Genomic DNA, 19,797 nt, shown 5'->3' with positions numbered 1-19,797 from the left:
TTTTATGCTTGAAAGGGGGGGTACCACTTTACCCCACTTTGCTAACCCGACTGGTCATTTGACCCTACCCCCATTGACCCACAATTATTAAACCCCCAATGAACAAAGAACCGATCATGTGATGTAGGCACTTTTGACTGCCTCTTCCTTTTACTAGAATTCTGTTGAGGCGGGTTGGTATGGTTTATCTATTCCAAGGTCATTTTAAAACTGATGGACCCCCACCCCCTGTGTTGGAAGGGATGCAACGAAACGTGCGCTCACCCAAATACAAAAAAGGAGAAGAAGAACAAGAAAACAAGAATCTCCCTCCTTCAACCACACACACGCATGTCCTCCAAGCTTCTCATCGCCGTCACTGGTATCACCGGCCGTCAAGGCGGAGCCGTCGCTCGTGCCCTCCTCCAAGACGGCACCTACGACGTCCTCGGCGTCACCCGCGACCCCCAGAGCGAGCGCGCCAAGACCCTCGCCGACCAGCTCAAGATCAAGATGGTCAAGGCCGACATGGCGGACGAGGGGTCTCTGCGTGCTGCCTTCCAGGGGTGCTACGGGGCGTTCCTCGTCACCGACTACTGGGCCAGCTGCGGCATGGACCCTTTGGTAGAGCTGCAGCACATCAAGAACCTCGGCAACGCCTGCAAGGCCGCGGGAGTGGAGCATGTGGTGTTCTCAGCGCTGGAGGACACGAGGAAGATCGTCAAGGAGGACAACCCCCTGCCCAAGCTCAAGGGCCTCTACGTGCCTCACTACGACATGAAGGGCGAGGGGCTGGAGTGGATGAGGGCGCAAGGCATCCCCGCCACAGGCATCTACACCAGCTTCTTCTACAGCAACTTCATCGACTTCGGCATGGGCCCCAAGCGATACGTCCCCGACCAGCCCGCCGTCATCACCTTCCCTCTGGGCACAGAGCCCTTCCCCATGAACGACGTCGAGGACATCGGGCGCTTCGCCGCCGCCGTCTTCAAGGACAAGAGCACCATGGGCAAGACCCTCGGGGTGTCGAGCCAGACCATGACGATGGAGGAGGTGGCGAAGCTCTTCACGGAGACCCTGGGGATCGAGGTCAGGTACAACATGGTCTCTCGCGACGAGTACGCCAAGCTCCCCTTCCCCGGGGCCGACGACCTGGCCAACATGTTCCAGCTCAACAGCGACTACAACAAGGAGTTCTGCAGCCTGCGGTCGTCGGAGGACGTGAAGAAGTACTTGCCGAGGGGGGTACCGCTGAGGGACTGGATCATGGAGCACAAGGAGGTGCTGCTGCAGCGGGTGTGAAGGGGGGCGAGGAGACTGAGGGATGACCGCTTGGTGGTTTAGGCTCAATAGTGCACTCGATTAAAAGATGACCTTGCAAATCATTGCTAGTGATGTTCGGCGAGCTTTTGACACACGAGCAGCTTTGGAATATGCAGATTTGCTAATTACGAAGTTAAGGGTCTTTGCCGCTTGCCGCACGTACGAGAACAATCAGGAGAATCGAGGACACTTTTACTCAGGCTCGGAGGGGCCGGGGGGAAGACTGCGGCAGTGAGTGCCGAGACAGGGACGAGCCTGAGTCTGGCCCTGAGACGGTACGGTCTGCTGATCGGATCGGAGAGTCTGTCGGAGTGGTTGGAGACAGGTTTGAGAGTCGGAAAGTTATGATAGGGGATGAGGGGTCCACTGTCGGGGAGGAGATATGGCTGGAGATATGGCAGCAGACTGGTAACGTTTGGGATGAGGATGACGAGAGAGAGGAGGAGGAGGAGGAGGGATGCTGCTTTATGGCTTGCTCTTCACGTCACTGCGATGATGCGCTCCTGCATGGCTCAACCAGACCTCAGCAGGCAGGCCGAGCAACACAGGGGAAGGGCCGAGTTTGTCCGCATCTCGAGCCCGACGGATGGGTTCTTGTTATTGCGGGGAGAGTTTGAGCCGCCGAAGCCCCTCGTAGTTACCTATGAGGCTGGAGTGAGGGAGGGAGATCACTTCGAATCCTCGGTGCTAGAGGTTGGGAGATGGTGCTGAAGCTGACTGGGCCCATGCACCAGGCCGAGTGCGGGTGGGGTCACGTGATAGTGCGTATGAACGACGAGGTTGTGAGGACGGAGATGGTGGAGGTAGGAGTGAACGAAGTCTCTATGATCCCTCCTGATGGTCAAGGTAGCCGGTGAGTCGACGCTGGCGTGAGCTGACCAGCTTCATGCTTGTAGGAGACATCAGGGTAACCTGGCTTTCCTCCTTCGGATCCCTATGTGCGACCGATCAAGTCTGAGCCGCTGCAGCCTCCTCAGCCTCCTCCTGCTCACAGATCTTCCAGGTGTCTGTGACGATGTTTGGTGTCCGTCTGCAGATGGTCAGAAGCCCGTAAGCGCGCTTGCTCCCCTGCTGCTCGGCGACTTCCGGAATCTGAGATGTTGATAGATGGGGAGCGGTGAAGGGGAAGGAGATGCTACAGCAGCCCTGGGTCCTCCTGTTCCCCCTGCTGCCTCAAGGTGGTTCGAGGGAGGTGCTGGTCCTGCAATGTGAGCATACACTTGCAGGTGCCGACGTCATCGTGCCAAACTTCACTGGGGTGGAGATCGTCGCGGCGTTGCTCATGGATGACAGGGAGAAATTTCTCAGCTCGTCAGTTTGCGGCTCTCACATACTCCCGGGGGGTCCAGCTGAGAGCATGTTGTCCTGGAACATGGCCAAGTTCGCTGGCATCGCGATAGACCAGTCTGGACTTCAGGTGCTGCGCTTCAGCGTAAGGGAGGGAGGGGGAACGGAGGGGGTGGCAGGCCCGAGGAGCTCCTGGGTGAGCGGTGTCACGAACCTGGACGTGGACGTGTTTGTGATGGGAGAGGAAGAGAGCCCACACCTGGACATGCGCAAGTGAAGGATGCTGCTTCTCTCCCTCCCCGCTTCTCAGCCTTGCGGCAGGGTGATTTCCATGGCCAGAACAAGCCTGCAGGAGCGAATCGCCTCCATAGCTGCTCGCAAGGTCGGGGAGGGGAGGAGCGAAGGGCGAATGGAGGCTGGGGAGCTGATGGCACCGTAGGAGGAAGGAGCAGACGCGCATGCGGCGGAGAGAAGATTGGTAGGAAGGGGGAGGAAGAGGTGTAAGGAGTCTGTGAGCTGGTCGGTACAGGAGCAAGAGCTTGACTCTGTTCCGTCTCTGCGCTCGCTGCTCGCAATGCTGCCGCCTGAGCCCAACGTGCTCGTGGACGAATGGACGAGAGTAGGAGATGGAGCTGAGAATGGCTCTCGTGAACTGACGTAAATCCTAAAGCTGTTGAAGCAAGCAGGTGCCAAGATGTCTGTCAGCGACTCCAAGGGAAGGGAAGAGAGTGGAGAGACTGGAAGAGAGAAAGGAGGAGAGACTGGAGGAGAGAAGATGCCGAGAGCGGGAGCGGATGAGGATGATGCGAAAGTTGCTGTCTGCCTCTCCGGTGCAATGAGAGGATCAGAAGCAAGTTTGATTCAGGTGATGACTGGCTTCGTGGTTCTCAGATGTGATCCTTTGCTGTGACTGCAGGAGATGTTGTTCTCCAAACTACCAAAGTTCGATCTCTTTGCTTACATCTTGAACGATGGCACGGCACCAAGTGGCTTGGCATCTGCCGCCTCGTCGCAGGTCCTGACATGCTGCCAGGGCTGATGTCGCTGTTCCCGACCCACAGCAAGATCGCGTCTGACCTCCCTTTGCAAACGAAGTTGATCGATGGACACTTGTGAGAAAGTTTTTGTGCTTCCTAAGAATATTCTTCCCCGTCTCGAAGTTGTTCTTCCCCGTCTCGAAGTTGTTCTTTGCTGTATCGATCGTTCTTGTTGTGGTTGTTTCGTACTCCAACCTCGTTCCCCATGACCGGTGAACCAGGTACGTCTATTACCATCCGAACAATCAAGAGCCTATAAGGAGGTGATGAGATTAGGGCGAAATTTCCAATACTTCCTCCTCTTACTCTTTCTCGTCCCTCTCCCTCTCCTTGTTCTCCTCCTCCTCCTCCTCCTCCTCCTCCTCCTCCTCCTCCTCCTCCTCCTCCTCCTCCTCCTCCTCCTCCTCCTCCTCCTCCTCCTTCTCCTCCTCCTCCTCCTTCTCCTCCTCCTCCGCTTTTTCCTCTTCCTCCTGCCCCTCTCCCTCTTTGCGCCAACCGCCCGACATCCATCTCATTCCCCTTGTGCTCCTCTGACGTGATGAGCAGCTGCGAGCAAGGAGCTCGTGCGGGAGCACAGGCTGCTGGAGAGAGTCAGAGCAGATCGTGTCGACTGGCGGAGAAGGAGCTTTCCGACACTTCCACAATGGAACTAGAGCTTTCTAGCTGCTGCTGCTGGAGGGCGAGGAGGAGAACGAGGAGGGGGAGGAGGAGGAGGAGGAGGAGGAAGGGGACTATACAGCAGGTGAGAAGGACGAAGTTAGGCTTATGATAGAATGCGGGGCTGGGGAATGGATGGCAAGGAGGAGGGAGGAGGGGTTTAATCTTCGTAGAATAAAACAGCGACGGGAGAGTAGCGGATAGCAAAGGCGAGCATGCAGCAGAGAATCTGAGAGAGCGTGAGGAGGGAGGAGAGAAGGGCAGGGGGTGAAAGTGACGGTGCAAAGGAGGAGGAGGAGGGGCAGGCGAAGAAGCAGGAGGAGGAAGAGACAGTCGTCCGTCAGTCAGGGAGTCAGGCTCGGGGAGGGAAGGTAGAGGGGAGGAGGAGAAGAGGGAAGGGAACGGGGGAGCAGGGAGGAGGAGAAGAGGGAATGGAAGGAGGAGGAGGAGGATATAGCTGACCTGGAAGGCAAGAAGAACGACGCACAGACTTCTTTCACTCATGGGGCCGAAGATAAGAAGAGTCAGGTTAACCTTGAAAGACTCATCAGGAAATAGGAAACATGCCATGAAGAGGGAGAGAATTCAGCAGGCACCAGGTTGAGATTTTCTTTCTGTCCTTCGAGAAGTTTTGTCTTGAGGTTGTAACTGCAAGAACATCAGGATAAGGAGAGCTGAAACGAACGGGAGGACCAGAGGAGGAGGAGAGGAGAGAGGAGAAGAGGATAGCAGGAATAGAAAAGGAGAAGGGCAGCAGGAGCAGGAGCAGGAGCAGGAGCAGGAGCATACCGGGGAAGACGATGGCGAGGACAGAAAACGATCCCAAGGAGCTGAAGGAGAGCAGTTTAAACCCGAAGTAACAAGCCAAGGGAGAGGAGGAGGGTATGAGAGCATGGGGAGGAGGAAGAGAAAGGAGAAAAGGTCTAGGGCAGAAATGCGGCGAGAGAAAGAAGGGAGGAGCAGCAGAGAGGAATAGAGCTTACAGGGAACGAGTCAGGCAGGCAGGCAGGCAGGCAGGCAGGCAGGCAGGCAGGCAGGCAGGCAGGCAGGCAGGCAGGCAGGCAGGCAGGCAGGGACGTAGGGAGGGAGGGAGGGAGAAAGGGAGGGAGGAAAGATCGGAAGGCAAGGCAGCACGCAACATACCTGTGGAAGAGAGTAGATGAAGTTGATCAGCTGCGGGATGAAGAAGAGGAGGAGAGTCTTCGAAAAATGACCGAGAATCTGCAACAGGGGTGAGGGGATGGGGCAGGCCGCTGGATGGAGCAGGAGCAGGAGCAGGAGCAGGAGCAGGAGCAGGAGCAGGAGCAGGAGCAGGAGCAGAGGAAGAGGTTTACCCCGACGACTGCAAATGTCATCCCAGCAAAGTAGCAAAAGGTATCTCCGACAAAAACGCGCGAAGGAAACCTAGAAGTAGAGATTGAGATGAAACAGAACAAGGCAAGTGAGAAGTAGAAGGTAGAAGGAGGAGTAAGAGAAGGAGAAGGAGAAGGAGAAGAAGGAGAAGGAGAAGGAGAAGGAGAAGGAGAAGGAGAAGAAGGAGAAGAAGTAGGAGAAGGAGAAGGAGAAGGAGGAAGAGGAGGAGGAAGAGGAGGAGGAGGAGAAGGAGAAGGAGAAGGAGAAGGAGGAAGAGGAAAAGAGAAAGGGAGGAATGAAGACAAGGAGAGGGGCAAGGGTCAGGCAAGCCCACAAGGAAGTGACACATCGGTTTGCAGCAGCAGACTTTCAGCCCACCAGTTGTGCTTGAGGAGAGCAAGAGAGGTTGCGACGAAGGGGATGAGAAAGAAGATGGAGAAGAGATGAGCAGCGCCCGACCTGCGATAGCAGTCAGGAGGAGCAGGAGCAGGAGCAGGAGGTCGACAGGGCGAGAGGGAGGGAGGAGGAATAGAGGAGGAGGAGGGGAAGAGAAGGAGTAGAGGAGAAGTAAAGGAGTAGAGGAGTAGGAGCAGAGGTAGGAGCAGGAGGGCGAGGAGGTGCCGGAGCGGGAGTAGGAGCAGGAGGTGTCGTTGAAGATTGATTTCTCACTCAGATGAAAGCTGCATCAGGTTGTGTATGATCACAGCACACGCTATGATGTAAGATTGCCCAACCTGCACATCTCGATCAGCAGCCTTGCTCCCAATATCGCCCAACTTTCACCTCCAGTCCGTTGATCCCCGCAAGGATGTTGATGCTGTTGGAGCAGAAGACTGAAAGGAGGCACATGTAGACCTTCAAATCCACCGCGTCATGCTCGACCCGCCCCTGCCTCCTCCTCTCTGCCGCCCGATAATCCCTTCCTCTTCTCCCTCTCCCTACCACCTTCGTTCCTCCTCTTTCTCCTCTCGTCACTTCCATTCACAACCTCTGCCTCTGCCTCTGCCTCTGCCCCCCCATCTCCCTGACCCTCTCCCTCTTCCCATCTCTCTCCCCGTCATCCCTTCCTCCTCCCATCTCTCTGACCTTGTATAGGATCCCCAACTCAACGACACGGCCAAAGATGGCAGCGAGCGGATTGGGGAGTATCACGGTGGTCGACCCCGCGTAAGATATCTGAGAGGTCGTGAGAAAAGAGGGAGGAGGAAGGAGAACGGGGAAGGAGGAGGGAGGGGGAAGGGAGGAGGAAGAGAAGGGAAGAGGGAGGAGGAGGAGGAAGAGGGTGGCGGGGCAGGGGGTTAGAAGAAGAAGACAGGGGAAGAATGGAGGAGCGAGTGAAAAGTTCCTACGAAGCTTCGGGACAGGCGATGGACAGCAGGAGGGGGGGGGGGGGGGGGGAGGGAGGCGAGAGGAACTCACGAGGAGGGGAAGGGAGGCGATGGTTGGGAGGATCAGTTTGTATCTCCAGCGCAGGTCTGGGAGTTGGTCAATTGGGAAGAAAAGAAAGGGAGCGTAAGAGCAGAGGTAGCAGGAGAGGGTGCAAAGAGCTCGGCTGAGTGGAGATGACGGGGGGAAGAGAGAGCGGAGTAGGGCAAAGGAGAGCTAACAAACTAGGGGGAGAAGAGAGGAGGAGAGGAGAGGAGGAGGAGGCAGAGAGGAGGAGGAGGAGGAGCAGAGGAGGAGGCGAGGAGCAGAGGAGGAGAGAGGAGAGGAGAGGATATATCAGGAAGTCACGACGGTGGTAGTTTTGTTGAGGAGGGCAGGAGCAGGAGCAGGAGGAGCAGATCTACAATCAGCCCTCGAGGCTGAGCACGAAGGAGGGCAGGGAGGAGGGCGTACCGAGAACATCGTCGGCAAACCCCAGGAACCTGCAGCCAAGACAATCAGACCGGAGGGAAGGACGGGAGACAGAAATCCTTCACATCATGAAGATGGTAGCGGCAAGGGCAGCGTTGTACTCTTCGAGCTTCACCTTCCACACTGAAGCTGCATCCGCCACTGTGTAGTAGTAGACTTGGAAGATGATGACGCATATCATGTGCACAGTGCCAACAACGATGCCCAGGGATTCTGGCCTGGAAGTTTCCCATCAATTTCTCTTCCTTCCGATGCCGCCCCGTCTCCTCCTTCTCCTACTGCTCCTCCTGCTCCTGCGCCTGCGCCTACACACACGTCCTGCTCCTCTCCCTGCCCTCCCTCTCATCCCCTTTACGCTTTCTTGATGTGACTTGTTCTCCCTTGCTCCCTCTTTCACTCACTCCTCCTCTTTCACTTCTTTCCCTCTCTGTTCTAGTTTCTGTCCCCTCGGCACTCCTCCCCTCCCCTCCCCTCCCCTCCCTCCCCTCCCTCCCCTCCCCTCCCCTCCCTCCCCTCCCCTCCTCCTACACTTTCATATCTCCTTCAGGAGTTCCCTTCTTGTTGATGTCAAAACCTCCAAGTCCCGCTTTCAGAGTCCATTCCTTGACCTGCCAACATTCTCCTCAATTTCCTCTCCCCTCGCCATGGCGGCCCATACAGTCAAGATGAGCCGATCGGTCAGGAAGAAGGAGAACACTGAAACTCCTGCATGCTTGTCTTCAGCCTCTCTCCACCTTCTGCACCTCCTCTTACCGCAGAGCGCAGAGACAGGGCCCCATAGCAGGGGATGGACTCGAACGATGCTGCCAGCACCTCCTCAGCAAGCTCATCATGAGCGCAGTGCAGGAGTCACCTGATGAGAAAGATGCACACCAGAGAGACCTGAAAGCTCAGGGTCATGCGAGGCCGCGGATTCATGGCGGACAGGCTGCTTACCGGCAAGATGGCCAGAAGGAAATTGTTGGAGGTCAACAGGCGGAGGGAGTCCATGGCAAGGAGAGAGTCTGCAGAGAACCTGTAGGAGTGAGCAGTGGGGATGGTACAGGAATGAATGCAAGCCACGCTTCTGCCCTTTCCTTTACACTGATCTCGACCATGGGCCAAGTTCCCAGCACCCTCCCTGGAATGTGTCTTCTTCCTCCTTCTCCTCTTGTTCGTCTAACTTCTTCCTGCCCTGCCCTTCTCCTATCCTGCGTCTCCTACTGCTGGTCCTCCTCCTTCTCCTCCTCCTCCTACTACTACTACTACTCCTACTCCTCGTAATGCCCCCTTCCACCTCCCTCTCCCCTCCCCCTCCTGATCCTCCTAAAAATCCCTTCGGCCATGGTGATGATGCACTGTAGCGGGGGGGGTGGGGGTGAGTTGGGTAGGCTAACAAGGGGTCATGAAAGTACCCGTGATTAAATATACCGGTGCAATTGCCCAACTTTCAGGCGGTAATTGTTGATTTCTTGTAGGTAGGGTGGTTAAGGATAAGGAGTAGGGTTCGAAAGTCAGGGGTAGGGGGTGGTGGTTAAGTCGGATCAAACCAAAGGATGCGACTGATGGGAATGGAGGAGGAGGAGCGGGCAGGGGAGTTAGGAGAACGCATGAAAAGTGCAAGGGATGGAGAACAGCCAGGGAGGAAGATAAGGGAGATAATGCAGAAGCGATGATGGGATTGAGATGAAAACTTTCGTTAGGAACTATCTTTCACGTGAGACGATTGTTCTTGTCCGATTTGTGATCAGGGTATCACTCAGTGCGAAACTTCGAGGGGGTGAAGAAGAGGGTTGAAGGGGGGAGAGGAAGGGTCCTTATACTTGTAGAGTGTTGTCGATCATATCAGGTCTAGTATCTCTCTCTAACTGGCACCTGGTGGTCAGATCTTCATTCGCCGTCTCGCCTCTTCTGCGCTGCATGCTTGGATGTCGTTGGCATTCAAGTAATGCACCATTGCTTCCGCATCACTTTCTTGTCCATCTTATCAGGGTCGTGGGGTCTGACTGGCCGAGGCGGCTCGACACGTAGGATGCTGCATAGCAACATGTCGGGTGAGAGCAGCGCGAGTTTCTTCAGGCGGGAGTGGAGGAGCAGAGAAACAGAGAGCGGAGGGAAGAGCTTGGTAGTGGCTCAGTTCAACGTGCTGGCGGATGGCTTGAGCGGCATGGACGTCAACAAGGGCGGCTTCTGCATGTCGTCGCCGGTGTGCCTGGCATGGGAGCATCGCCGGCAGAAGCTTGTCGACGAGATCATGCGGCATGGCGTTCAGCCGGATATCGTGGCGCTCCAGGAAGTGGATCACTTCCATGACTGGTTCGAACCCGTGCTGGGGAGGATGGGATATGACGGGATCTTCTTGCCGAAGCCCGACTCGCCATGCAGGAGGAGCATGGACCCGAGCCTGCAGGATGGCTGTGCGCTGTTCTGGCGGAGAGAGACGGTGAAGTTGAAGGAGAGCGAGATGGTCAACTACGAGGTCCTCGGCCATGACAAGAACCCGATGAAAACCAACCAGGTGAGGCAGGAGCACGTTGAGGAAGGGGGAGAGGAGGGGGAGAGGAGGGGGAGGAGGGGGCTGAAGGCAGGCAGAAGACGTTTGAGGGAGTGAGGACAAATTGATGAAGTGATGGGAGGAGGAGGAGGAGCGAGTGGGGATGGAAGGGCGGGGGTGGAGGGAGAGGAGGAATCCAAGGCTCACATGACGCGTCCGACAGGTCGCGATCCTCGCAGAGTTCGAGCAGGAGGGGGTAACTCCTTTCTGGTTCGCCGTGACCCACCTGCACGCGAAGAAGAGCGAGGAGGGAGAGAAAGTCCGATGTCAGCAGATCCAGCAGCTGCTCGACCGCCTGCTCAGCAAGCGCTCCCCCTGCCTCCTTGCCATGGACATGAACGCGGCCCCCAAGTCCAACGGTCTGGCGAGCTACCCCGCCTTGGCGTACGAGGCGGCTAGGAAGCATCCTCTGGGACTCTCCAGCGCGTACGAGGAGGTCATGGGGGAGGAGCCCCCCTTCACGACGTGGAAGCTACGGGGAGAGGTAGAGGCCAAACACACCATCGACTACATCTTCATGACTGGGGAGCTGGAGGCCACCCGGGTCCTGGAGCTGCCGGACGAGGGGGAGGTGGGGCCCGAGAGGCTCCCGAGCTGGTCTTACCCGTCTGATCACTTCGCGCTCCTGGCGGAGATAAGGAGGAGGAGGTGAGGGGGGAAGGAACATGGTGACTGCTGCTAGCTCCCTGCCTCCTCCCCTCCCTTCCTGACCTTCTCCTCCAACACTTTGAATATTGTCAATCTAAGAAATTTTGAATTCGTTTTTTGTCCCCCCCCCCCAGCTGAACTCTGTCCCCTGCCCTCCTGCCCTCCGACTTCATGCTCCTTCTGCTGCGGCTCAACCACCCTCCTCCCATCCTCCTCTCACACCGAAGGAGGCAGAGAAGTTGGTGAAGGTGTGTTTTACCGGTCAGAGGAGACAGGCAGGAAAAACTCACTTCCTCTTCCATGAGAAAACCTTGACCCTGCATGATCGTCAGTGCCGGGAAGGGGGAGGCAGGAGGAGCGATACTTGTACAAGGAGCCATCGGAAGCTCTCCTGTTGTTGAAGGTCACGAAGCTGTCCTCCTTGTCTGAAGCAGAAGAATCAGACTTCGAACAACTCATAGCGACCAACACCCCACTCCTCCTCCTCTCCCTCTTTCTCTCTCTCCCTCTCCCTCTCCCTCCCTCCCTCTCTCCTTTCCCTCGCTCCCTCGCTCCTTACTTCTCCTTGACTTTCCTCACCTGCAATCAGTCGGTAGACAAGACTCAATGACGTCCCAATATCAACCCCTCCGATCCTGCACTCTGCGTCAGCTCCCCTGCTCCTTCCATGCCCCTGCTGTCATCCCCTCCTCCCCTCACTCCTCCCCCTCCTCCTTTTCCTCTCCTCCTCCTCCTCCCCCACTCTTCCTCTCCTCGCCTCCTCGTCTCCCCTCCTCTCTCCGCTCCCTCACTTCAAGATCTCGTCTCCGACTTTGATCGGCGGGTCTGCTCGTCCTGCCGAGGAATCGGGCTTGACGTCTGCAACCTGACTACAAGGTGAGGGAGGAGGAGGAGGAGAAGGGTCGGGAGAATGATAGCAGGCCAGGAATCGGCAAGTCACGAAGAGGTGAAGATGGTAGGCGAAAAGACTCAGAGGAGGAGAAACTAAAAAAGAAGAGAGGGGAGAGAGCGTTGGAACGAAGAGGAAAACTCACCACGATCTTGTTGTCGGAGGTTAGTGCGATCGCTAACCCGATCCCCCCCTGCATGGCCTTTCACACTCCTCTCCTCTTCTCTCCTCTCTCAAGAGAATTACCTGCGAGGGAGGCTTTTTTCTTTCTGCTTCCTCCTCCTCCTTCCCATTGAGAGATCTGTCGCTCGTCTCCGCCTCCTTGACACCTCCCATCTTCCCCGCTGCCTCCAGTCTCGGCCTGAAATACCATCATTTCCTCTTCTCTACTCTACATGCCCTACGTTTGCTCCCTCAAGATCCGTCGCTTCAAGCTCACAGAGTACGATCCAGCCTTGTCGTTGCTTGCGGAATGTCAGGGGGAGGCAAACCCAGCAAGGGAGGGAGGGACGAACAGTCGAGAGGGCAGAGCAAGACGGGGAAGGAGAAGGAGGAGGGGGATGGGGAGGAGAGAGGATATGAAGAGGACCATAGAGTGAGGCTGACGAGACTTTCAGGTTCGCCGCTGATTAAACTCCCTGCTCACAGATCAGAGGTCGGAGGAGAAACAAGGCGGGCAGTGGTAGAGCGAAAGCCAGGAGACCGTGCTAGAGGTGCCGAGAGTACGAGGATTGTGAAGGAGGAGGAAAGGAAAGTCAATACCGATCACGTCGAAGTCTAAATGCAAGCATTGGGTTCCTCCAACTGCGATCTACGTTGAGGTGTCAGCTCCATTGATCCTCCGCTCACACCATCATCGTCGTCGTCGTCGTCATCATCATCATCATCATCATCATCATCATCATCATTATCGTCGTCGTCGTCGTCGTCGTCATCATCATCATCATCATCATCATCCCCATCATCATCATCTCCATCATCATCTCCATCATCAATTTCTTCCTCGTCATCATCGTCGTCATCTCCATCATCATCGCGAGCCCCCTCCTCCTCCTACCAGCTTGTCTCCGGGGGAGATCAAACCACACTCAGCAGCAGGTGACTGAGGATGAATCTGCAAGCTCGTTATGGTCGGACTTTCTCAGGAGGAGGAAGACTACCGCGACCACGACAACCTCGTCCGGGTCATCCGAAGGATTCCCAAGGGCCAATCCAACACCAGCCCTCCTACAACCCTGTCAGGCTCGCAAGGTCGCAGCATTGGACGAGGAGGACGAGGATAAGGATGAGAACGAGCTCGAGCACGACGAGGCCTTCTAGAGAATAGAGGAGCAAGAGCAAGAGAAGGAGCAGGATAATGGAAGGGAGGACGAGGACGAGGCTGACCGAGCGCTGGTCGGAGTCGACTCCCTCGAGTTGAAAGACAAGGCAGGAGGAGTCGTCGTGGGGACGTTGGCTGGCCTTCCCCGCGCGTTCTCGGGGGGCGTCGAGTTCCCTGCTGCTTCTCTCAAACTTGCACCAGCGGAAGGGAGGAGAGGAAAGAAACCTCTGCTCTCAGTCTGCCGCATCTCCTCCTCCTTTCGCGCAGCTGGCGCACGATCTGCTTGCGCGAACATGTTCCTGACGATCTTGGTCGGAGTGGCCTCCACCAGCCTTGAATCCATCTTGAGTGCCTCCCTCCGGATCGCCGCAACCTCCTCCTCGTCCAGCTCTGTGTCCGACGGTTTGACTTCGTTCTCGTGGTACAATCGCTTGAGGACAACATTGAAGCGGACAGGCTGCAAAATAAAAAGTCATTTCTGCCCCTGCGCTGTCATCGTATTTCCATCCACACTAGAATCTCTGCTTGCTCCTTCCCTCACCCCTCCCTCCTCATGTCATCGAATTACCATCACGCTCCACCATGCCTTGTCGCGCTGGATGGAAACATTGACCTGCGCCATCGTCATCCTCCCCTCACCCTTCCTTCTCCCATCACCGTTGTCCCGGTCTTCCCCCACAGCTTCCACGAGACTTCTTTCCCCCCCAAATCCTCCACGTTCTCTCCGTCTACCGCCACACTGTTAAGTAGCAAGTAAGGGACCAGTAATCGCTTCCTCTCCCACCGACATTCTGTCTCCTATCTGCACATCCCCGGATCTTGCAGCAGCCCCACCATTCAGCAGGCGCTGCACGGCGCATCCCTTCCCCATGTTCTTCAGGATCAACCCAACCTGCACAAGACAAGAAACGTCATCCTCTATTAGTCGATTCCTTTACTCGCCCCACTTTTCAGCATCTTGTCCCTCCCTCCCTCCCTCCCTCCCCAACTCCCTCCCTCCCTCTTCCTCACTGACCCCGGCTTCTGAAGGAACGCTATCTCTCTGCGTCAGCTCCCCGTCCTTCTTGACATTCTGCAACAACTCAACTTGAAGAATCATTCGGGGAGCCAAGGGACCTGGCTTGACCGAGCATGGAGCGAGGGGTCCAGGACGAGCATGAGCGTGTTGGTCAGGTCTTTGCCCATCGCCACAGAGGAGGTCTTTTCAGGAGTCTCGGCATCTCTCTGAGATGGAGGGGGTTGGAGAGGTTTCGCCGGTTTCTCCTTCTCTGGGGTCTTCTTCATCAGGAAGTCGCCAACAGAGAGGAAAACTCCTGAGGCAGACTTGACCGGGTCGATGGCGTTGGGATTCTCCGAGTACAGGTGCGCAGGGAGCCGCCCGTCCTGGCTCGTCCTAATTTCGTGCACCAACGGCCTCCTCTCAAGCTCGTGCGAGCTGTTGGCAGCCTGCGCGTCTCGCACATCCTGCTGCTCCTTCTTGTCTTGCTCTGATATCGACTTGGAGATCATGTCGCCCAGCTTCTCGATCGCTGATGTCGCTTCTAACAACGGCGTCTTGTGAGCAAGCCTGACGCCTCCCTTCTTGCTCTTCACGTCGCTATGGTTCGTCTCCGCACTCCCCACATCTTCAGCTTCTGCCCCACGAGTTGCCTGCTCTCCTGCTCCTTGCTCGGCCGCAAGTTGTTGCTGACCTCTCCGACTTGTGGAGCTCACTTTCCCGGGCACGGATGCAGATTCCTGTTCCCTCTGGCTGGATGCGTGAGAGGATTCAAGAAGCCCTCCGATCTTCGTGCAGAAATCTCCTGGCGCTGTGAACAGATCAGGGAACAACTGCTGGCGAACTTCTCCGTTCTCAGCTCCTCCGGCACTCCTCGAGGACATAGCCGACGAGTAGCCGTTGGCACTCGACTGTGCAATGGGGGAGTAACCGAGCTTCATGTCGGCCGGGGACTCCACGGGCCTGCAGAGGGTCGCGAGCGAGACTCTCTCCAGCAGTACTTCACGAGATTGCTTGTCGGTCTTGGACGAGGCGATGATAAGGGTAACCTACGGCAGGAACGCGTCACGAGATTGCTGTTGCCTTCAGCCATTCCTTCGAACCTTTGTGCCAACCTCCCCTAGGAAGCGGGACTTGATGCGAGAGAGCGATTCAGTCGCCACGTCGACCCCGTCCACGAACAAGATGCGATCTCCTTGATGCACTAGATTCTGCAAGACATTATTTCAGCCCTACATCTTGTTTGCAGACAGTATGGTGTGGCGAGGACAAAACTGGGATGAAATCGTACAGAAATAACGAACAGGGTGAACGAGATTACAGTACATATCATCACAACGCGAAACACAACTAAAAGTCATGAAGGATGTCGTATAACCGCCAAGAAACACAACAAGACCCAGGGAAACGATACCTTGGTGCTCTGCGGCACGCAAGGCGACATTGAGTTGATAAGGATGTAACCCGTCGACTCCTCTTGCACAAGTTCCAGTCCAACTCCTCCTGTCAACTCCCGGGCACGGCCAGGAGACGCGCCCATCATGAGCTGCTTGGCTGCGGGCGATGATGGCCTTGCCTGGTCGATCCGCTCGTTGCACTCAATCCAGTACTGGCGGCTGGGGAGGGAAGTAAGGGACGTAACATGAGCAGTCTCACGGGAGGAGGAAGGTGGAGGTGAAACCGCAAGCATCCACATATGAAGAAGAGATTTGATACAAGAAGGACAGTACATCGCAAGATATGGCAGGAGATTGAGGGGAACTCATGCAAGTAATGATATGATGAAGATCGAAATGCAAGGCGCGATAGGCTTGCCTGCGATTTCTGAAGAACTCGGCGAACACCTCATAACTGATCAGCTTGTCCTCTGACTTCTCGGAGAGGCTGATCACTTCCTTGACCATCTCTTTCCTGATCTCGTAGCTGAACGCAGGATATCCTGACATGAAAGTCGCCCATAGCTTGTCCGCAAGCATCAGGACTTCCCTGGTGTTCAGCCCGTCTTCTGAGCCAACATCATTGAAGTGCTTCCTCATGATTTCATCAGATATGTAGAGCTGGCTCTTTCTCCTCTTCTTCCAGCTCTCCTCGTCCTCCTCCTCTCTCCCTGCCCCTCCCCGCGGCTTTCGCATCACCAGCGGCATTCCCCGATCGCAATGCTTGCAGGTGACGAAGGGGTAGGGGTTGATATAGAGTCATGGTAGGGGTACTCAATAAACGGGTTCTAATTCCATTTGACAGGGGTTAAAATGTAGGGTAGGGTACTCACCCCTTCTGGACAGGAAAGCAAGGGGTGGGTAATGCGTATCGAGCTTGTGGGTACGGTCCAGGGACATGTGGGAAGGACGGGCGCACAGGGCGTGGGAATTTAGTACCCCCTTCGATAATTATATTAAATAAATTATGACCTAACAATGACATCTATTGGTGGTACTTTGAACGGTAAAGGGGGGGGGTGAAGGTTTTTGATAAAGAACAAATAGCTTTTTCGGTAAGGCGAAAATCATTGGATTATTTCAATGATGATCCAAAATCCCAAGGTTTTGAAAATACCTGTAGCTTTCATGAGGGACCCCTCCTTTGTATACTTAAGTACCCACCATCCAAGGAAACGTAAAGTACCACTACCCCCTCAATTGCGCATATTGGAAACATGGCATCGGAGTTTTTCATGACTCGGTACGGATTATGTCTGGGGGTAGGGTACCGGACCCCATCAGACTACCTACCCTCATTGATTACTCCCAAAAATCTCTGCCATACGGGGTAGCCTCCACCAATGCAGATTGAAAACCAGGGGTGTCATCTGTGAAGTGTATTTAGAAGAGGGGGTGGGGTGGGGTTGTGGTGGGGTTGGCGGGAGGGATGAGGGCATACTGAGGACTGTAATGGTGATCGAGGCACGGGAGGGAGAGCACAGCTGAGAGAGATCGGGAGGAGGAGAGGTAGGAGAGCAGAGCGAATGAGTAGTACGCAGCAGCAGCAGCAACAACAACAACAACAACCAACAACAGCGATATTGGGTGCAACGACAGCATCAGGGACAGTGTGTATGTCCAGGGTGGTAGAAATTTTCCTAGCAGCGTGAAGCACAAACTGACGGTAGGCAGCAGACAGCATTTCGGTATCAGTGAGGGAGGAGACTAAAGATCCTCGGGTCACATCCCACCTCTGAATCGGCTTGCAGCTAAATCCATCATGCCGTTGCTGCACCAGCCTGCTGAGCTGATCAATTCCCTACGGGAGCAAAACCCCCTCGTTATGTGCATCCAGAACTACGTCGCCATGGACTTCTCCGCTAACGTCTTGCTCGGTGACTTGCCCTCTTGCCATTGCACTTCTCCTTACCCCCCGTTGCTCAGCGGCTGGGGCATCTCCTGCCATGGTCAATGCTGTAGAAGAAGCTGAGGGGTTTACCAAGATCTCTTCCGCTCTCTCGATAAACGTGGGCACTGCGCTGACGCCGCACTGGATCAAGGCGATGGAGCTCGCAGCGTCCACCGCCCATGACTGCGGGAAGCCCTGGGTCCTTGATCCTGTTGGCTGTGGGGCAACAGCACATCGCAACGAGCAGTGTGCCATGCTCATGGAACGGCGGCCTACGGTCGTCCGTGGCAACGCCTCCGAGATCATGGCTCTGGTGACTCAGGCTTGGTGCTCTTGGTATGCCTGACGACTTGCCTGCAGGCGAACGCTTGCAAGGTGGAAGTAGTGGGTGGGGGCAGCGCTGGGGGCGGGAAGGGAGTTGACAGCACCGCGGGGTCGGAGGAGGCCCTTCCTGCGGGGATAGCCCTGGCGAAGCGCTTCAAGTGCGTGATTGCCATATCCGGAGCTGTCGACATCATCACAGACGGGTCTACCAAGGTGCTGATACGCAACGGCCAGGTAAGGGAGGCAGCAGGGCCGCTGCCACAGCTGCGGTCCGCGCAGTGACGTTCGGCTGTCAGGAGATCTTGACCAAGATCACAGCAGCTGGCTGCTCTCTGAGCACGCTATGGTCAGAGGCCAGCTGAGCGTGCTGATATTGTCTGTTGACCATCAAGTTTGCAGCGCTGCCTACTGTGCAGTTTGCAACTCGGCCCTGGACGCGGTCACAGCTGCCTTCTTGCACTTCTGCATCGCTTCAGATATGACGGCGGTAGGAAACTCTGCTGACGCAGATGCTGCCCTAAGATCTTGATGACAGGAAATGGTGGAGGTGAAGGGTCCAGGTACCCATAGGGTGCATTTGATCGACAATGTAGGCCGACTTGAGCAGAAGGGAGAGCTGCTGACTTGTTGCAGTTGTACAACCTTAGCTCTGCAGCACTCGCCGATCGGGTAAGATTAAGAATATACCTCTCTCTGTTTGCAGAGGTCAAAAACTGATTACATAGCCTCAGGCAAAATTTGAAGTTCATGAACTTTAAACAGTACTGCTATGATACAAGAAGATTGCTTTTGCAAGGAGTAAAGGGAAACATGTTTAAGTGATGAAATACTCGTCGCATCTGTCAAGATCCTTTTGCTGGTTGTCAAGCAATATCAGGTCGATTGATACCGATGACACTTGAATATCCCTTACCTGTAAGGGGGAAATGCAGACACTATAGCTGCTGTTCTTACACTCTCTTGACATCTGCAGAGCTCCCTGATTGCCAGTCGTGAGTGCAAGGCCTCATTCCATCCTATTCAGGTCCATTACCAGGTTCCTCCCCATGTTCCAATGATTACACTCCCTTTGACTCAAACGGGTGCTTGCGAGCAGAGACTGACCAACGTTGTCGAAGACTTCTGCTCGATCAACAAGGAGCAAGCAACAAGAGGCAGTGAGCAAGGATAAGAGACAGAGCAGCACATTCACCGAATGTGGTCGATAACGGCTCCTTCCTGATTCTAAAGAGGAATGGGATCGAATAGTTCCAGACCCCTTCTAGCACCTTGAGAGTCTCGTTTCCTTCTCGCGTCTGAAGGGCTCAAAGGTCAGTCTGCCCTGCAGGCATCACTCGTCCCTCCTCACCGATAGAGCTGCAACTTGAACTTGCCCTGCATGTCGACAAAACCCTCTCAAGGGCCCCCCGTCCGCTGCAACCACTTTCAGTGCGATATGACACCCTTGCGACCGTCGGGTACCGTCGACGCATTCAGGATGCTGTCTATACAGGAAACTGTCGGAGTCTGCGTCTGATACGGAGTCCGGCAGGGTGGATCGAGGGCTCCAACTAAACGCAAGCAATGTGAGTAGGCAGAGACAAAATCAGGACAGGAGTTCGACCGCTGGTAGGCGTTTAGCACTTCCATGCTCCATCCCTTGAACGGCATCCGAGCTTGAGCAGCGTGCACAGAGACATCAGAGACATCGCGTTGTCATGCATGCAACGACGCCGGTCGCATACCGATGCCGTGTGTGTACCCCAGGACGCCGCACCTCGTTGCTCCGAATATCCTCGTCCACTCCCTCCACTGAGGAACGAGAGCACGAGACTGAGGCGCGAACGGGAAGGGATTCACTTCACTGACCTCGCACGATGAGGAGTCCTCGGGAGGAAGGAAGGTTGCCAGGGCACAGATGAACTAAGGAAGATAGTTCTCATCAGGGGGTTTATCTGATAATGCTCAGGGAACAAGTTTGATCAGTCACTACCCTGTTTGACGAGATCCGGGTCGAGATCGAGTGGGCTGCGAGCTTCTCCTCCTGCTCTCCTGCCTTCCTGCATTCTCTTCCCCTTCCCGCCTCACCATATAGTGCCATGCTCAAAAGCACCAGCGAACAAGCAATCATGCCTTTCCTTTGCATGGATCTATTTTGCATGGACTGGGAAAACTTGACCCGGCTAGTCAATTCTGAGGCTTTTTTTTCGGTTTGTGCCGTGCTCCTGGAGTCCGCCCGGCAGCAGGCCGGGGCCCGGGCCATTTGATACGCTTGCCCACTCACCG

At 55.6% G+C, this 19,797-nt stretch overlaps 7 protein-coding genes across 7 annotated transcripts; 4 read left to right on the top strand and 3 right to left on the bottom strand.

Moving 5' to 3' along the window:
• Positions 1-330: 330 nt before the first annotated feature.
• On the top strand, positions 331-1,281 carry GUITHDRAFT_143711 (hypothetical protein; the record flags this gene model as incomplete). The annotated part of the gene is made up of 1 exon (XM_005826023.1): positions 331-1,281. One exon carries the CDS (start codon positions 331-333, stop codon positions 1,279-1,281), a length of 951 nt encoding a protein of 316 aa, XP_005826080.1.
• A 722-nt stretch (positions 1,282-2,003) lies between these two features.
• GUITHDRAFT_143710 (hypothetical protein) lies at positions 2,004-4,289 on the top strand (the record flags this gene model as incomplete). The annotated part of the gene is made up of 10 exons (XM_005826022.1): positions 2,004-2,148; positions 2,306-2,352; positions 2,410-2,494; positions 2,529-2,719; positions 2,911-3,087; positions 3,119-3,208; positions 3,260-3,454; positions 3,506-3,604; positions 3,848-3,889; positions 4,173-4,289. The coding sequence occupies 10 exons, from the start codon at positions 2,004-2,006 to the stop codon at positions 4,287-4,289; spliced, it is 1,188 nt and encodes a 395-aa protein (XP_005826079.1).
• Positions 4,290-4,443: 154 nt separating this feature from the next.
• Positions 4,444-8,104, bottom strand: GUITHDRAFT_76635 (hypothetical protein; the record flags this gene model as incomplete). The annotated part of the gene is made up of 14 exons (XM_005826021.1): positions 4,444-4,512; positions 4,746-4,817; positions 4,880-4,931; positions 5,073-5,113; positions 5,427-5,504; positions 5,618-5,687; positions 6,015-6,095; positions 6,306-6,370; positions 6,420-6,491; positions 6,723-6,812; positions 7,056-7,111; positions 7,476-7,504; positions 7,559-7,711; positions 8,022-8,104. Coding segments are annotated over 14 exons (1,011 nt in total), but the record flags the coding sequence as incomplete, so codon positions are not given.
• Positions 8,105-9,519: 1,415 nt separating this feature from the next.
• GUITHDRAFT_143708 (hypothetical protein) lies at positions 9,520-10,678 on the top strand (the record flags this gene model as incomplete). The annotated part of the gene is made up of 2 exons (XM_005826020.1): positions 9,520-9,990; positions 10,190-10,678. The coding sequence occupies 2 exons, from the start codon at positions 9,520-9,522 to the stop codon at positions 10,676-10,678; spliced, it is 960 nt and encodes a 319-aa protein (XP_005826077.1).
• A 237-nt stretch (positions 10,679-10,915) lies between these two features.
• Positions 10,916-12,781, bottom strand: GUITHDRAFT_154510 (hypothetical protein). Its single transcript, XM_005826019.1, has 11 exons — positions 12,724-12,781; positions 12,621-12,677; positions 12,326-12,374; positions 12,153-12,201; positions 11,968-12,027; positions 11,810-11,924; positions 11,709-11,756; positions 11,466-11,539; positions 11,254-11,309; positions 11,039-11,099; positions 10,916-10,991 (listed from the first exon to the last, which is right to left on the bottom strand). The coding sequence occupies exons 6-11, from the start codon at positions 11,897-11,899 to the stop codon at positions 10,961-10,963; spliced, it is 360 nt and encodes a 119-aa protein (XP_005826076.1). The 5' UTR covers positions 11,900-11,924; positions 11,968-12,027; positions 12,153-12,201; positions 12,326-12,374; positions 12,621-12,677; positions 12,724-12,781; the 3' UTR covers positions 10,916-10,960.
• Positions 12,782-17,079: 4,298 nt separating this feature from the next.
• GUITHDRAFT_89187 (putative THIM) lies at positions 17,080-18,348 on the top strand (the record flags this gene model as incomplete). Its single annotated transcript, XM_005826018.1, has 8 exons — positions 17,080-17,194; positions 17,244-17,521; positions 17,569-17,766; positions 17,829-17,878; positions 17,932-18,019; positions 18,068-18,121; positions 18,166-18,201; positions 18,264-18,348. The coding sequence occupies 8 exons, from the start codon at positions 17,080-17,082 to the stop codon at positions 18,288-18,290; spliced, it is 846 nt and encodes a 281-aa protein (XP_005826075.1). The 3' UTR covers positions 18,291-18,348.
• A 47-nt stretch (positions 18,349-18,395) lies between these two features.
• On the bottom strand, positions 18,396-18,912 carry GUITHDRAFT_114752 (hypothetical protein; the record flags this gene model as incomplete). Its single annotated transcript, XM_005826017.1, has 6 exons — positions 18,396-18,445; positions 18,487-18,511; positions 18,566-18,654; positions 18,725-18,750; positions 18,801-18,827; positions 18,881-18,912. The coding sequence occupies 6 exons, from the start codon at positions 18,910-18,912 to the stop codon at positions 18,396-18,398; spliced, it is 249 nt and encodes an 82-aa protein (XP_005826074.1).
• Between the last annotated feature and the right edge of the window lie 885 nt (positions 18,913-19,797).

Source organism: Guillardia theta (assembly GCF_000315625.1).
Source record: "Guillardia theta CCMP2712 unplaced genomic scaffold GUITHscaffold_78, whole genome shotgun sequence".
In the NCBI taxonomy this organism is placed as follows: domain Eukaryota; class Cryptophyceae; order Pyrenomonadales; family Geminigeraceae; genus Guillardia; species Guillardia theta.
The sequence above is the reverse complement of the archived record's forward strand: the minus strand, read 5'-3'. Positions and strand labels throughout refer to the sequence as shown.